This window comes from Calidris pugnax, unplaced genomic scaffold, assembly GCF_001431845.1.
Source record: "Calidris pugnax isolate Ruff unplaced genomic scaffold, ASM143184v1 scaffold262, whole genome shotgun sequence".
NCBI classification, from domain to species: domain Eukaryota; kingdom Metazoa; phylum Chordata; class Aves; order Charadriiformes; family Scolopacidae; genus Calidris; species Calidris pugnax.
Window position 1 is genome coordinate 482,723 of NW_015091043.1, and position 14,991 is coordinate 497,713.

The 14,991-nt window shown below is 42.7% G+C and overlaps 1 protein-coding gene across 2 annotated transcripts in view; it reads left to right on the plus strand.

The window, feature by feature from the left end:
• Positions 1–8,865: 8,865 nt before the first annotated feature.
• The window catches only part of INIP (INTS3 and NABP interacting protein), a 17,398-nt gene continuing 11,272 nt past the window's right edge, over positions 8,866–14,991 (plus strand). Inside the window, exons 1-3 of one of the 2 annotated variants that reach the window (XM_014956386.1) lie at positions 8,866–8,910; positions 9,160–9,294; positions 9,787–9,873. In XM_014956386.1, the coding sequence (XP_014811872.1) occupies positions 9,849–9,873 (25 nt within the window). In that variant the 5' untranslated portion in view covers positions 8,866–8,910; positions 9,160–9,294; positions 9,787–9,848. Of the gene's footprint in view, positions 8,951–9,159; positions 9,295–9,786; positions 9,874–14,991 lie in introns of both variants that reach the window. The other variant, XM_014956387.1, reaches the window with a different exon arrangement.

Consider the following 14,991-nt stretch of genomic DNA (forward strand, 5'->3'; position numbering starts at 1 on the left):
GATAAGCTTTTGCTGCATCAAAAGCCTCAAAAGCTTTCAAGTTTGATGGGGAAGCAATAAACAGAATTGTGGGAAGATAGGGCACTTGTGATAAGAAGAGGAAGTCTGTGCTAAATGGCTATCAAATGAAAAATCAGAAATACCATCACGGAGAAGGACTACAGCTATGGATACAGTATCTGGAGGCAATTGGATATAAAAAAAGTAATGCAACTAAGATGTTTAAAGACTCTTCAAACCATTCTAATTTGTTTGGGTTTTGGGGGTTTGGTGTTGTTTTGGGGTTTTTTTGGGACATGCACAATAAATATAGAAATAAAAGAAAGTGTTTAGAATTAATCTGTACGAGTAGCACTGCCAGTTGGAAGTAACAGCAAGCCAAGGAGACATCCTGCACAGCCCATTTTCACTTGAGAAAGAAAAAAAAAAGAAAAAAAGGAGTAAATCACTGTTTTACCTCTGCTTTGTCAACTGCAAGCAGCCTGTAGTGAATAGAACTGCCAATGGCCATTCTGAGATATTGCCGTTTGTGATCATTCAGTATCAAATCCAATTTAACTCAGCTTTTGTTTATTTAAGGAGATGCATAGCTCCCTCTACACCAAGATGACGAGAACAGCCAGCCTGAAAAGCAGCATTTTATTGGCTCAAGAAGCAGCATGGCTGTGAGGCAATGTCCAAAGGAGCCTTTTCAAAACTGAAGATTTTGTAATGACTTTCCAATAGACACACTATAAGTGCTGTATTTTATAATTTTTTATTTGATTACAGTGAGCAAGAATAGGAATTTGGGGGAAAATGACAGTATTCTGATGCATGAGAGATTAGACTACGTTTGTTTCAAGGGCTACATTCCTTCCTCTTTCTACAACCCAAGGGGGAAACCAATTTATTGATACAGAACTCCTCCCAAAGCCGAAGGATCATTTAACTTGAGGCAGGACCACCTTTTTGTAGAGATGCTCAAAGTTACTACTATGATCAATTTTCATCACACTTGTACAGACCTGCAGAATCAATGAGTCCCAACTTTTCTGCAGCTGAGTTTCCTTGCTGGTGACCCCTCCTTGCCCAGCGACCTCTTCCTTTTCTACCATCCTTCCTCGATCCCCATCCCGGGACCACTGTCCGCTACTTAGTTCTTCTCACCAGTGTTCACCGTGTCAAAGAAGAGCCCAGCAGCTATGCCTCTCTGTTGCAAACTGCAGCTTTTCAGAATCACTTACATCCTCATCATCCTGGCATGACAATGCAGAGAAATGCACCAGGTAGTATTATCAGCTTGGGCGCTGCACTGCTCTTCACTCGCCACGTTTCTCGGCAGTTAAGGATTACAAACGAGATGTCTAGGTAAAATGGGACTGCAGATCACCCAAGACAGAATAATGAAACAGAATAATTAAAAGGGAAAAAAGAAAACCAACACATATCATGGTTCTCAAGTGAGAAATTACAAAAATTTTTAAAAACCAAACCATTAGAAGGAGGGAAGGCACTCCAACAGGTGTTCCGGCAAAGGGAAGAGTTGAAAATAGTGCCTATATGCAGGAAAGACAACAGTGTTTGCCATCCACAGTATTAATTAACACAGCTTTAAAGCAAACAGAAAACTCCCTGAGATTGTCAGATGTTTGCCGGTTGCTCGGGCGCTGGTTTGGGTTCTCATTAACACACACACACTCAGAGACTGGTTTTACCAGACAAACAATCTAGGTAACCAAATTCAAAATCTGGACAAGTCTCTAGACATAAATTTGTTCCGTTTTACGATTTTCACAATTTGAGGCTTCGAGGCTTTGAAAAGTAAGTATAAATGCATGGACAGACAGCATATTTGGTCAGCAGAACATTCTCTGTCTCACAGAACTTGTATGCATAATACCAATTCATACTATTTTAAGTCAAATGAATCATTATAGTTACTGATAGGATTTTCATACGTTCTGTATACTCTCAAAAATGTAATTTATTTCCATATCATCCAGTATAGCTGGCTGCAGTAGATATTAAAAATCGTTAATTTCTTTGAACAACTATGCTTGTATTTGCTTGTCCAAGCTAACAGACTACTGTGGTGTTCAGAACTGTGTACATCTCGTGTATGTTCTTACCAAAATAAATAATTCCATCATAACTAAAGCAACAGTTTTTAACAAGCCTTTTCCCACTTTAAGCCTGGAAAGTGATGAGGTTAAGGACTTCTAAGACTTGATGGAAGAGAACACAGATGAAATTAAATGCCCTAAAGCATACAGGTTTGACTACCAGATCTAAGATCCTCCTTGCCGTAATTGACATTTGCTCAGAAATGCCTGTTAATATACACTACCAAAATCTTGGTATTAAAAAGTTTAATATCCTGAAGTAAAAGCCTGTCTCAGTAGAGACATATTGAACTAAGACTTACTAAAAAAAGGTAACTTATTTTCTGTAGTTATCTTTAAATTTGCTTCCAAAATCAAAAAGGCCTTTATTTCATGAAAATTGTTTACTACCTTAAAAAAAACCAACCCTGCATATAAAAATTGAGTGGGCAATGTTGCTGATTTCTTGGCTACCCAGCGTTGGCCCTGTCTCTTTGCAGCCTCTTATATTATTTATTTATTGCCATTCTTAAGGACTGATTTTACTGGTGCATGATCAGAGGTACAGCTGTTAGAGGCCACCAGTTCCTCAGCTCAGGTTTGAGCCCAACGGCCGTTACTTTAACGCCAAGTAGGTAAAATAAAAGCTTGATCGCTTAAAGTCTCATTTTTGAAGCCGTTACTTGACATTTGAAAATGTGAAAAGAGCTCACTCATGAGTAGAATGTAGAGAGGACAAAGTCTCCGATGCAAAGATGTAAAAACTTTATTAAAAAAAAAAAGTACGAGTCAGCTGAGTTGGGTGCGTCTCAAAAAGAGGCACACCCAGCTACAAAACTTCAGGTATTTATACCCTCTCCTCAATCACCACATTTCCTGCCCCTTTTCCCATCGCTGTGGTACTTTAGGGCTCACATCCTTTCGCACTGGGTTTGCCTGTCATGGGTACAATCACCATTCTTCCCTTTCAAGGACTTGTTCTTCTAAGTTACTCAACCTTGCTCACGTGTCTTTGCGATTTGTTTTGTCTACGTATCATCTCTCTGTGTACAAAAAGGCTGAAACTTATAAAATGGCTGAATTAAAACCCCTGAGTTAATCTCCCACAACCCACCCCCTTTCACTCATCACATTTTTGCTGAAGCCCATAACTTTGTTCTAATTTACATAGTATTAATTGCAGTTTTTGATCTTGCTCTTCTTTCTTCCGATCTCTCTTCTTCAGCACCATGATCTTCTGAGCCGCTGTACCCTGGCCCAAGGACGTCATCTGTGGATCCTCCGATAGGCTGGTCACGTGCATTCGTTCTACCACACTAGAAATCAATCTTATAAAACAGGGTAAAAAGAGTAACCCAGCTAATGCACATAATAGGAAGAAGCCCACCTTTTTCCACATTGATTCCCTGTATGGCCTATGCATTCTATACCAATTACTTCAGAGCTTAAAACCCAACCAATGGGTCTTTTTCCTTCTTCTGAACTTACTGAATGATTTAATTTCAGTATTTGGAGAGGGTCTAAACTGATTCCCTCCCAAGGCCATTCCTCACTCATTAAGGGACCTCCACATACCCAGCAGTTGGACACATTCAATTCTTTGGCTATCCTTTCAGCCAAATTTACAAACAAATTCTTTCCTACAGTGGGAAATCCTAATTGTTTTTGTAGTTCCTTTTGGACTTCATTGTATAACTGGCCGTCACTTTTACTGGCTTCAACTGGGGAGGGTCTCTCAATTTCTGTGTGACATCCTATACCAGTTGTTCTTTAAATTGATCTTGAACTCCCCCACCATCTGATATGTCTCAATGACCTGTCTTGCTAAAATATACCCATTCTTCTCCCTTTGAGCATTTCACTCCCAGCTGTGTTCCTCCTGGACCTAAGTTCTTTCCCACCCAATACTGGTTTCCCCCAAGGCTACAAGTAGTTAACTGCCTCTGATCATAGCACTGCTGATTTATATGGGTATGATAACTGAAACTGATATAGTAACTTAATTTTTGATAACAATCAATTTTTCCAAAAGTCTGGATCACCCCAAAGGCATGTTTGGAGTCTTTATACATTGTTCCAGTCTTCCCTTCCAACAGCTCTAGGGCTTGTTTCAAGGCATATAATTCAAATGTTAGAGCCGACCAGAAATTAAGGAGCCTTCCTTTTTCCACTATTCTGTGCACTATTATCGCATACCCGCTATGATGCTTCCCATTTATACAATGAGACGACCCATCTATAAAGAGCCTCTTTTCCTTGGGTAATGGTCTTTCTCCTAAATCTTCTCAAACTTTAGTCCAGTATTCTATGATGTCTAGGCAGTTATGGTTCAGTGTCCCTTCCTTGATTTCCCCATAGAAATATTGGGAGGGATTGAGGCTTTTGTCAGTGTTTTAAACTAGATCATCTTTTTCCATTAAGATGGCCTCATATTTTAGAATCCTAGAATTGGTCAGCCACCTTCTGGACTTCTGGCTTAATATTGTTCTGACTACACGAAGGGTGGACACTATAAGCGCTCCCCCAGAGGTCAACTTCCTGCTTTCCTCTACCAGTAAGGCTGTTGCTGCCACCACCTGTACACAGGTTGGGCAACCCCATGACACTGGATCCAGCATTTTGGATAGATAAGCTACCAGTCATTTTTGTCTCCCGCATATTTGGGCTAACACCCCACAGGCTACTCCATTCTCAGCATTTACACATAAGAGGAATGGCTTTTCTAGGGAGGGGAGAGACAGCACAGGTGCCCACATTAGTTTTTGTTTTAATTCTTCAAATTGTTGCTGCTCACTTGTCCACTTGGCCTTTTCTGTCTCCTCTTGCAATTTTTCATACAAGAATTTAACATGTTGACTAAAACTTTCCATCCACAACCTACAGTATCCAGGAAGGCCTAAAAACTTTCTTATTTATTTTTACTTCCCAGGAGAATAATTGCTATGACACCAGAAATTCATTCTGGGTTTATCCTCCTCTTCCCTCTCCTGAAAAAATGTCCTAAGTACTTTACTTGTCTTTCTACAAACTCCAATTTAATTTTTGATACTCGGAGCCCTTTCTCTCCTAAAAAGTTTAGTAAATGAATGGTAGTGGATGGAACCTTCGTTTTCTTTTCCCCGGATACCAACAGACCGTCCACATATTGGAGCAATTTGATCCCTGGGGGAAAAGGTAATTTCCTCAAGAATTTGTTCTAATACCTGCCCAAAAATATTGGGTGACTCAGTACATCCTTGTGGTAAAGTGGTCCAACAGAGCTGTTGTTTCCTTCCTGTCGAGCAGTCCTCCCTTTCAAATGCAGACATGCCTTGACTTTCTACTGCCAGAGGACAGGGGCAAAAGGCATCCTTAAGGTCTACCACGCTGAACCACTTACGGTCGTTGGGTATCTTACTTAAGGATGTATAGGGGTTGGGTACAACTGGGTGGCGCGTCTGAACAGTTGTATTCAGTTCCCTCAAATCCTGCAATAACCTCCAACCCCCATCTGATTTCCTTACTGGTAAGATGGGTGTGTTGTAGGGAGAGATACATGGGTCTAAGAAGCCATCTTTTAACAAACCCTCAGTCACGGGTTGGAGCCCTCTCCTCCCTTCTAAAGATAAAGGATATTGCTTCACACACACAGGTTGACTTTCTTTTTTTGATTCTACTCCTAAAGGAGGTATATTTAATCTTCCTCTATTGCCTTCTGCTACCCAAACTATTCAGGCCAATCTGTTTTTCATCTTCTGCTGTTAGTTTAAATAGCGGTACCACCATCTTGTTATCCTTTGGAACTATTCCAATTCCCAAAGGAATTTGTAAATCCCTCCCCAATAGGTTCACTCCAGCCTATAATATCATTATTTAGCCAGCTATAACTTCCTTCTTACTCCCCTGGATCATTACCTGTTCCACAATAGGGACTGGGAATCCCTCCCCTTTTTTTTCCTGTTTCCTACCCCTGCTGAGTTTTTATTATACTTGTCCTCTCCACTCCTGAGTCTACTAAAGATGCATATTCCTCCTTCTGGGGTCCTAATTTTAAATATATCAAGGGCTCAATATGCTGATTAGACCCCAGAAGGTAAAGCCTCTGACACCTCTATTCTCAAGAATAATCATCTTGCTCCATCATTTGGAACACCCTACTCTCTTTCTGTCTCATTGGACCTTCTTTCCCACAACAGCAGCACCTCTTTGAACCCTCTTTGTCCTTGTTGGACTCTAAAGCCCCCACATCCTGGTCCATAACTGGGCCCTTGACTGTGATTTGGTAACTTTTCTCTTTCTCTCCCTCTCCCTGGTTGCCGCTTCATCACCTGTTCTACTGTGGCTGCCATTAATTTGGCTTTAGCTCTCTGTTTCTCGTCATCCCTTCTGACATACACCTTTTGGGCCTCCCACAACAGATCATTCAAATCCCAGTCATGCCAATCTTACAGCTTTTCCAACTTTTTCTTTGTATCAGGCCAGGCCTTTGTGAAAAAATTGACTTTCAACAACTCTTGCCCTGCATCCCTCCCAGGATCTATTCCTGAGTATTGTTGCATATTTTTCCTTAATCTTTCCAGCCAATCTGCAGGGGGCTCATCCTTCTGTTGTTTACTGTCAAAAGCCTTATCGAAATTTTGCCCCTTTGGGACGGCCTCTCTTATTCCTCTGATGACTAATCTCCTGTAATCAGACATATTATTCCTCCCCTCAACAGTGTTTTGATCCCAAGTAAGCCTTGCTATGGAGAATTTCTGCTCCTCCAGAATCCCTCCCTGGACATTGGGAGGATCTTCCCGCTCCCAGATTCTGATCCCAGCAGCTCGTATCATCTGTCCTTCTTCTGGTGTAAACAGGGCCCCTAAAATAAACTGCATTTCATCCCAAGTGTAAAGGTTGGAGCCCAAACACCGGTCAATTTGGTCTGACAAACCCAATGGGTTTTCCAATAGCTTTTTAGTTTCCTGTTTAAATTCTTGACCTTCAGTACTGGTCAGAGGCACATTCACAAACCCCACTCCTTCCGGAGCTCCTTGCATGGGCAATTCCCTTACGGGGAACATGATGTCCTTAGATGCCCTTTTAGAAGAAGGTAAAGGAAAATTCTGGACATCCCTTTTAATCTGGTCCAGTTCTGTGGCTTGGGGCCTTCGTACTTCCTCAAGTAAGGGGGTACCTGGTCCTGCAGAATCATCCCCATCTGCACTACCCTCTCCGTCCTCCTCGTTCTCTGCTATCAGATCATGGGGTTCATCCCTGGGGTCATATGGAGGTGGTAAGTGATCTACGGGATCCCACTTTTCTTCCTTCTTTTTCTCTTTATCTCCCCCAAGGTTCTTAGCCATGAAAAACAAGTGAGGCCATCTCCAACATAAGCATGTTTGCTTTCTTATTGACTTGCAGGCTTTCTATTGTTTGCATACAAATTCAGAGCCTGACCAATCAAGTCTTCCATTGACCCAAACTTTGGCCAATACAGTGGGTCAGATCTAATGGGTTCCTTAACCCATTCAAACATACTGTATCATTTTTTCCTGTCTCTTCCCTGGGTGCAACCTTGCCCCCAATTCTTGAGCATCACCCCTTGTGGACTGTCGGGTGTAATGCTTGGACTGGGATCCTCAGATCTCCCTCCCTTCTTACGATTCTTTTTATTAGGCCTATTTGCCATTATCCTAGCTTCCCACGGGATACCTTTCACCTAAAACCCTTTCACTTTGCCCCATCACCAGTCGGAGAAATGGAACTGTGGTTTAAAAGGGCTCCACACTTGCTTTGCAGGGAATCCTGCGTCTCATTCACACACTCTCAGCCCTACTATCCCATCCCAGTAATACTTAAAAGTTGATTTTCTTTCCCGAGTTCCATGCACAGAAATTATCAGCTGCCACGCGTAATTCAGTTTTGTCAACTCATCAGTTCCTCCTTTACCCCTTTGCTTCGAGTGTCCTCTGTCTGGGCAGGACCCACTGCCTCTCATAAAATGAGACAGGAGGCTGGAGACTGCTGGAATCAGGAGGGTGCACCCCTCCGCTCTCGCTGCCCCATCCCGCAGAAACAGGGGTGCTGATCCCTGATGAGCCCCCAGATTGTGAGAACCACTCGCCCACGAATAGAATATAGAGAGGACAAAGTATTCAACACAAAGATGTAAAAAATTTATTAAAAATAACATACGAGTCAGCTGAGTCGGGTGCATCTGAGAAAGAGGCACACCCAGCTACAAAACTTCAGGTATTTATACCCTCTCCTCAATCACCACATTTCCTGCCCCTTTTCCCATCGCTGTGGTACTTTAGGGCTCACATCCTTTCGCGATGGTTTAGCCTGTCACGGGCACAATCACCATTCTTCCCTTTCAAGGAGTTGTTCTTCTAAGATACTCAACCTCGCTCACGTGTCTTTGCGATCGGCTTCGCCGACGTACCGTCGCTCTTCCGTACAAAATGGCTGAAACCTAGAAAATGGCTGAAGCAAAAAAAATCCCTGAGTTAAATCGCCCACAAAAAAAACCCAAAACACAAAACCCACAACCATGCGTTAGCGCGCGGCCCGTGTCTGGAATCCCCGCTAAAAAAAAACCAAAAAAACCCCACAAACCGCTGTGTTTAAACTCAAACTCGGTGCCCGCGATTAGAAAAAAATAAATAAAATATTAAATAAATAAATTAAACAGGCCTCTCCGATCTGTCGCTCAACCCACGCGCCGTGACGCCATCCTCCGCCGACCGGGAAGGGGAGAAGGGGCGGTGTCGCGCTGATTGTGCGTCATGGGTGGCGTAGCGGTAGCTGATTGGCTGCGGCGGGGCGGGGCGGGATGGCGGCGCTGCCAGCGGGCGGGCGGCAGGTAAGGGGAGCACGGAGCGGCGTGGGGGCTTTCGTGGCAGGTGGGTGGCGGGGCTCCGCGGGGTGCCACGGGGCTCCGCGCTTGGGGCCGGCCCGTCGGCGGTCCGAGGGAGGGAGGGAGGGATGCAGGCCTCCCCCCCGACCCCGGCCCCCAGGCCTCCCCAGGCCCCAGGCCTCCCCCCGGACGCCAGGCCGGCCCCCCGCCTCCCTTCACAATTAATGCCGTTTTTAAATTACTTTCTCATTACAGTAGCGTTGTTGCTGCTCCGGGTATGCCTGTTCGCCGGGCCTCCTCTTGAAACCCGCCCGAGGTTTCTGGCCGGTGCTCTCCTGCTGGAGCCCTTCGCCCGGTACCTGGATGGAAAGAAGTTGATGGTGGCCCGAGGTGATGTAGGGTGGAGCCGCGGGCATCCTCTCCCCGTTCTTACCCCGCTGTCAGAGGGGTAACCTTTGGCAGGGCTTGTAGCTGGGATCTAATTATCTTTTCTCAGTCAGTTTTCCCGATTTAGAGCCTAAACTGAAGTCTCTCAGGGCTTTGGCGTTTAAGGAATGTAATGCTTTAATGTGATTCGTAAATGTAGTCTGACATGCTTTGTCTGGAAGCAGTTCTGTTAGGAAAAAGTGTGTATGACTCCAGAATGACTCTCAAGGGTATTGTCAAGTTGCTAGAATCTGAAAACAAATTGATCAGAACTGTTGATTTTTCAAGCTAGAAACTTCAATCAGAACAGTATAAATAGTATTACATATATTAAGGAATATGCTGGCTGGCTTATGCTTTGTAATAGTGGCCATGTTTATGAAATCTGTAACAGAATAAAATCCAAGCTTTTCTTTTAAAGGAGTATGTTTATCTTGCCTTCTGCCTGTTTTGCAGATATTTGTGGTGGTAAAAGACTTGAACTGCAGCTGAATAAAACCAGGGCTGAAAATTGAAGGATGGCAGCAAATCCTTCAGGACAAGGTAGGTTTTAATCTAAGTATTCCATGGGAAGGACTATGTGCAGAATGTCAGTGAAGTCACCGAAACCCTAAGTTTATTTTATAGAAAGAACCAAAAGGGGAAGAGAGGCAGGAAGGTGGGGCTGGAAGCAGCTGAATGTGAGCAAGCCTTCTGGGCAAAGACACACACACTAAATGGTTAAAAAAGACCATTGTTGGCGAGGGAGCTCTGCATTACTGTGCATTCATTCATACTTGGGTTATGAAGTACCTGTCGTGCCTGTGGTGCTGTGGATATTTCTTAAAGCATATTTCAGACACGCTGCTTAGCATTGAACATGACTTAACAGCTGTTGTGCTCAGCATCAGGAAACAGCCAGAAATCTTAATATATTCTGTGTCGTGATGGGAGCAGCAAGACACGAGTGGTAACAGCTGTCAAAGATAGATAGCAAAGTGGCCTGGCCTAGGAGGAAAAGCCAAATAAAATATAACGCAGACTCTGATTGAATGTTTCTTTGCATGATGGCGTATCTGAATTGCATCCATAAAATCGTTCCAGAGGTGGAAATAGTCCATCTATCCAGCTGGGGCGTTGGAGGGAGCTGAGGGTCGGGCGGGGTGTCACACGGTTTGGTTGAAGGAGGGTCTTCAATCGCCCTCTAGAGGTGCTTTCTGGGAATCCGAGTGGAACTTTGGGGCTTGTCTCTTCTGCAGAGGAGCCGAGGAGAAGGAATATCTGCTTGGATATGGCTCTTAGCTTACTGGTTATGAGAAATGAGATCAGAATTCAGGTTCCCTGAGACTTCCTCATGCACATTTGTGCGTGATTGTCTTTATCCGGGAAAGCAGTCCCACAAAGTTGGGTGTAATTAATTCTGAAGTGCTGATACTTCAAAGGAGGTACCAGGATCCACTTGTGTGGGTCCCTCCCCCTCCCTCCCCAATGGCTCTCTGCTTTCAAAACAAAAACAGAAAAGAAGCCTTGGTCCAAAAGGCAGATTTTACTTGCCACTTGGCAAAAAAAAGGTAGTTTTTCTAAACCTTATTGAGCTTTTCTAAAGCGTTGAGAAGGGAGCACTGCAAATTGCAGGTAGTTGTCTTATTGCAAATTTTAACTCTGAGAAGCTTTTGATACGCAATGGTAGATCTTGCTTTAGTCTGTGAATACCAGGTCAGCATTATTGCGAGGTATAGAATGTTGTCACAGAGAGTTAACAGCTACTTTTTATTAAATATGAGAATTTACTGAGAAGCGGGATGGGGTTTTAGTGCCAGAATGCTTTTGGTTCCCTCCAAATTCCAGAGGCTTATAATTTAATAGAGCCACAGAATCTGCTTTTATACTTTGAAATACCCTGTAGAGACTCACTAAAGGAACTGTTTAATTATATGAAAATTACTTGCACTAAGCAGGCAGGAAACACCATAAAGCTTAATCACTCAAATGAGCCTCTAAATAATACATCTAGGAAAATTAGAAAGGAACGGGTAAATACATGCGACAGTTCAAGCTTTCTGTATCTTCCTCTTGGCCAGATGCAGTCTCATAGTGAAAATGATTGAGAGAAATACCGCATTTTCAGCTTGCTGAAACAGCACATACATTGGTACCATTCAGGCAATTCATTCTGTTATTTCCTTCTTCTTGGACAAAAGGAATAGAGATTTACTGAAACTGGAAGGGTTAGGAATGGTAGCACCTACATAGAGCTGAAAGGATTAATTAAGCATTAGCCTTCTACACAGGTAGAGTGTGTTTGTAATTTTTTTGTACCGAGTTTTTTTTCTTTCATCAGTATTGGGTATTTTCCTGGGAGTTAATTGAGTTTTCTATTAATTTCAGACTCAGACTACCAAGGTTAAGATTTTGTGGACTGGACTTTATTTAATTTATCAGACCTTTAGGAAAGCAGTCTCTTGATTAGAATTTCAAAAATTTGGAGCTGCATATGAGTACATCAAAACCAAATAGAATTGAATGAAGGCCTTAGTTCAGGCTGTTAGTACCACATAGAACTGATTGCCCTGATTGCATGAGACTGATTACAGCATTTAAAAGTAACAGAAAAGCTTTTAGCATGCTGTGTATTGTTCATATGATGAGCCCAAGTGGCAGGGGAAAAAATCAGCTTCTTAATTACAGAAATTACTTTCAGGTGCTTGGTAATACTTGCATTAATTGGACTGGTCTTGTAATGCTTTTGCTTGTGCAGCAAAGCCAGAGCATACCTTGTATGTTCATAAATTAAAGACTCCATATGTGGGTTCTCCCAGATGAAGCCCTCTGAGGTGAGAGAACTGTGACTGTGTTCAGGAAGGAACTCTCCTTTAGAGAGTTCCACAGGTGGAAAAAATACAGGTCCTGCTGTAGGACCTGTAGGGGCTGGACTTTTCTGTAAAGAAGAGTTTCTGTACGTTGGAAGAACCAAGCTCAATACGTACAGAATTCTAAGCTTCAGGCTGCAGCAATTCTATGTCTTTTTTGGCCTGAGGTTTTGTAAGCACATCACCTAACAGTCTGAGTTGCTGGATTTAGCTTTCTGTTCACTGAGTCTGTGTTAAAAAGGCAGATTGTGCTGTTCTGCGTTGAATTATGTCATCAGCCACAAACTTTGCTGCTGTGCACCTGAATTCGATCTGTGTGCAAGTGTAGCACTTAAGAGATGTGGTACAGCCTTCCCCTGGAGAACTTTGCGGCCATAAAGCACTCAGTGACTTACATTCACCTACACTGAATTACTAATATGCCTTTCATTGTCACACAACGAATATGAAAGCATATATGAGTGTAGGTTGTTACTGAAAAGTACTGAAGCGCAGCAGAGTATTAGATGATGTTTTCTGATGCCAGTAATCATAGGCAGAAGAGGAAATTAAAATATGGTTTATCCATCCTTTTTCCCCAAACGTTGTGTGTTTAATAAGGCCTTTAGATTCTGTTTTTTAAAAGGTTGCTGCCTTGTGTCATGAAGGATGACAATTATGTATCCTGGAAGTGTTCAAGGCCAGGCTGGATGGGGCTTTGAGCAACCTGGTCTAGTGGGAGGTGTCCCTGCCCATGGCACAGGTACTGGAACTCAGTGATCTTTAAGGTCCCTTCCAACTCTGACCATTCTATGATTCTATGAATTACTGAAGCATGCATTTCAGTAAAGGAACTGCTGTGAAACGCTTTCTGAATTGAGCAGGCAGAACAGCATGCAGTACCAGTGTACGGAGCCAAGAGTAGACGACCAGCTTTGAAGCTGTTTTTCCAAGTAGATGTGTATCTTGAACACACAGCAGTGGAGGGCTCTTTTGTGCTGTTATGCATCTATGGACAAATGATAATGCGTGCTAGAAAAAGCTTACACATACTGTGAATTTGAAGCAACCAGCAGAACAGGGGAAAGAGATAAGATGAAAAGCAAAAAATTTTAAAGTAGATAAAGGTAAAACTGTTTCCTGCCATGCAGTTACCTAGTAGAACTAACTGACATGCATATCGGTGAGGCAAGGTGGTAGTATTAGGTGTAAGGATTAGATTAAAGAGCGAAGCTGGCTGTGAGCTGTGAGCGAAGCTACCAGTATCACTCAGCAAAGCTTCAACTTTCTCTGATTTTCTGACTTTCACATGCAAAACATCAGTGCAAGTTAACATTTAGCTCCTGCACAGAGCACGTAATACAGTGTCTGATGTCAGAAATAGAGGTGTCAGAAAGGTTAAAATTCTGAATGTCCTGAATCTGCTACCATAGAGAGAATTCTGAGGATCCGGGTGTTCAGTTTGACATCTGACACTGCCCTTAATCTGTTAAGTTGTCTTGAAGGGGTTAGTTTGTGTCAGGACTCTTTGTGTCTGCAAAGCAGAGAATATTAATGCACTGCAATATTCATGAACTGTTCAAACTCAAAATAGTAGGGCAACTCAGTGTAGTTAATGGGAGTCTAAACTTAAAACTTCACTAAGAGGTTGCTGTGTTTGAAAATCTACGCTTCCTTTCACAGATGAGAATCCGGTCTGTACTAAGGATGGCTTTTTTTTTTTTTGCATGTCTCTTTTTGTAGTACTAGGAAGCAGAACAGACATTTCAAACCTACAGATGAAAAATTCTTTCTTTGTAATTCAAATAGGAAACTTATGTAGCTGTTTCAAGTTGGTCTTTATGGAAGCATTTTGGGGTCCTGGACAGGGAAGAATCTAAATGTCTGTCTCGCTTATGTATTGCCAGATATGAATTATTTTGTAAGGATGCCAAATTTTCTCTCTACAATGAGTTTATCATGTCCTGCCTCCTCCATTGTTAACTTTAAATTAACTGGTTTTACTTTGCATTTTAAAAAAGCTTAAAATACCTGTAGGAACTTCACATTGCTCAGGTGAGGAGCAGTAACATGTACTGATGCCGAATTTGCCCCAAAAGGCGAAATAGAAACTGCAGTCTCAGAAAATAGAAACTGCTCAGAGACTAAGTTTTCAAGTCCATAAGCAGGAGGTATTTATTAACAACGCGTTGGGGAACTCTCCAGGCCGCCCTGGACAAAGAGTTCCGTCGGTTAGCAATCAGTGCAGCTTTTTTATACAAGTTTGAGTGTAGGTTACAGAATCTTTACATGCATATTCATATCTTTACATGCATATTCATATCTTTACATGCATATTCATATATAGGCGGAGTCTTCCATTTTGGGTAGTCATCTGGTGGGAGTTCCGGTGCCTTCATCAGGGTGGGGGATTGTCTTGTGAGTCTTCCTCAGGTTAAACTTCTGAACTCTTCCTAATTTGGGTAGCTTCTTGGTGTACTTGGCAAGGTCGGAGTGACCTTGGTTCATCCTAAAATTCTTGAAGCCACTACTTCATGTTCTGGTGTTCCTTCCTATCAACTCGTTCTGTTCTCTCAGACAATTTATTACCTTCGTGATTTGGTAAGATCCAGCAAATATAGCCTGACTGACCACAAACGGGGCCTGCAACTACTCAGAGCTATGATAAGTGACAAGAGAGGAAGGCAGGAATGTAGGGAGTAGTCCTGAGACCAGCACAATGATGTCTTGAAGCAGCAAAACAGTATTGTTGACCTTGTTAGGAGATAGGGGATTTAAAGAAGGAACCTAGCTTACATTTTAACTCCTTATTTCTCGAAGACTGCTTCCTTTT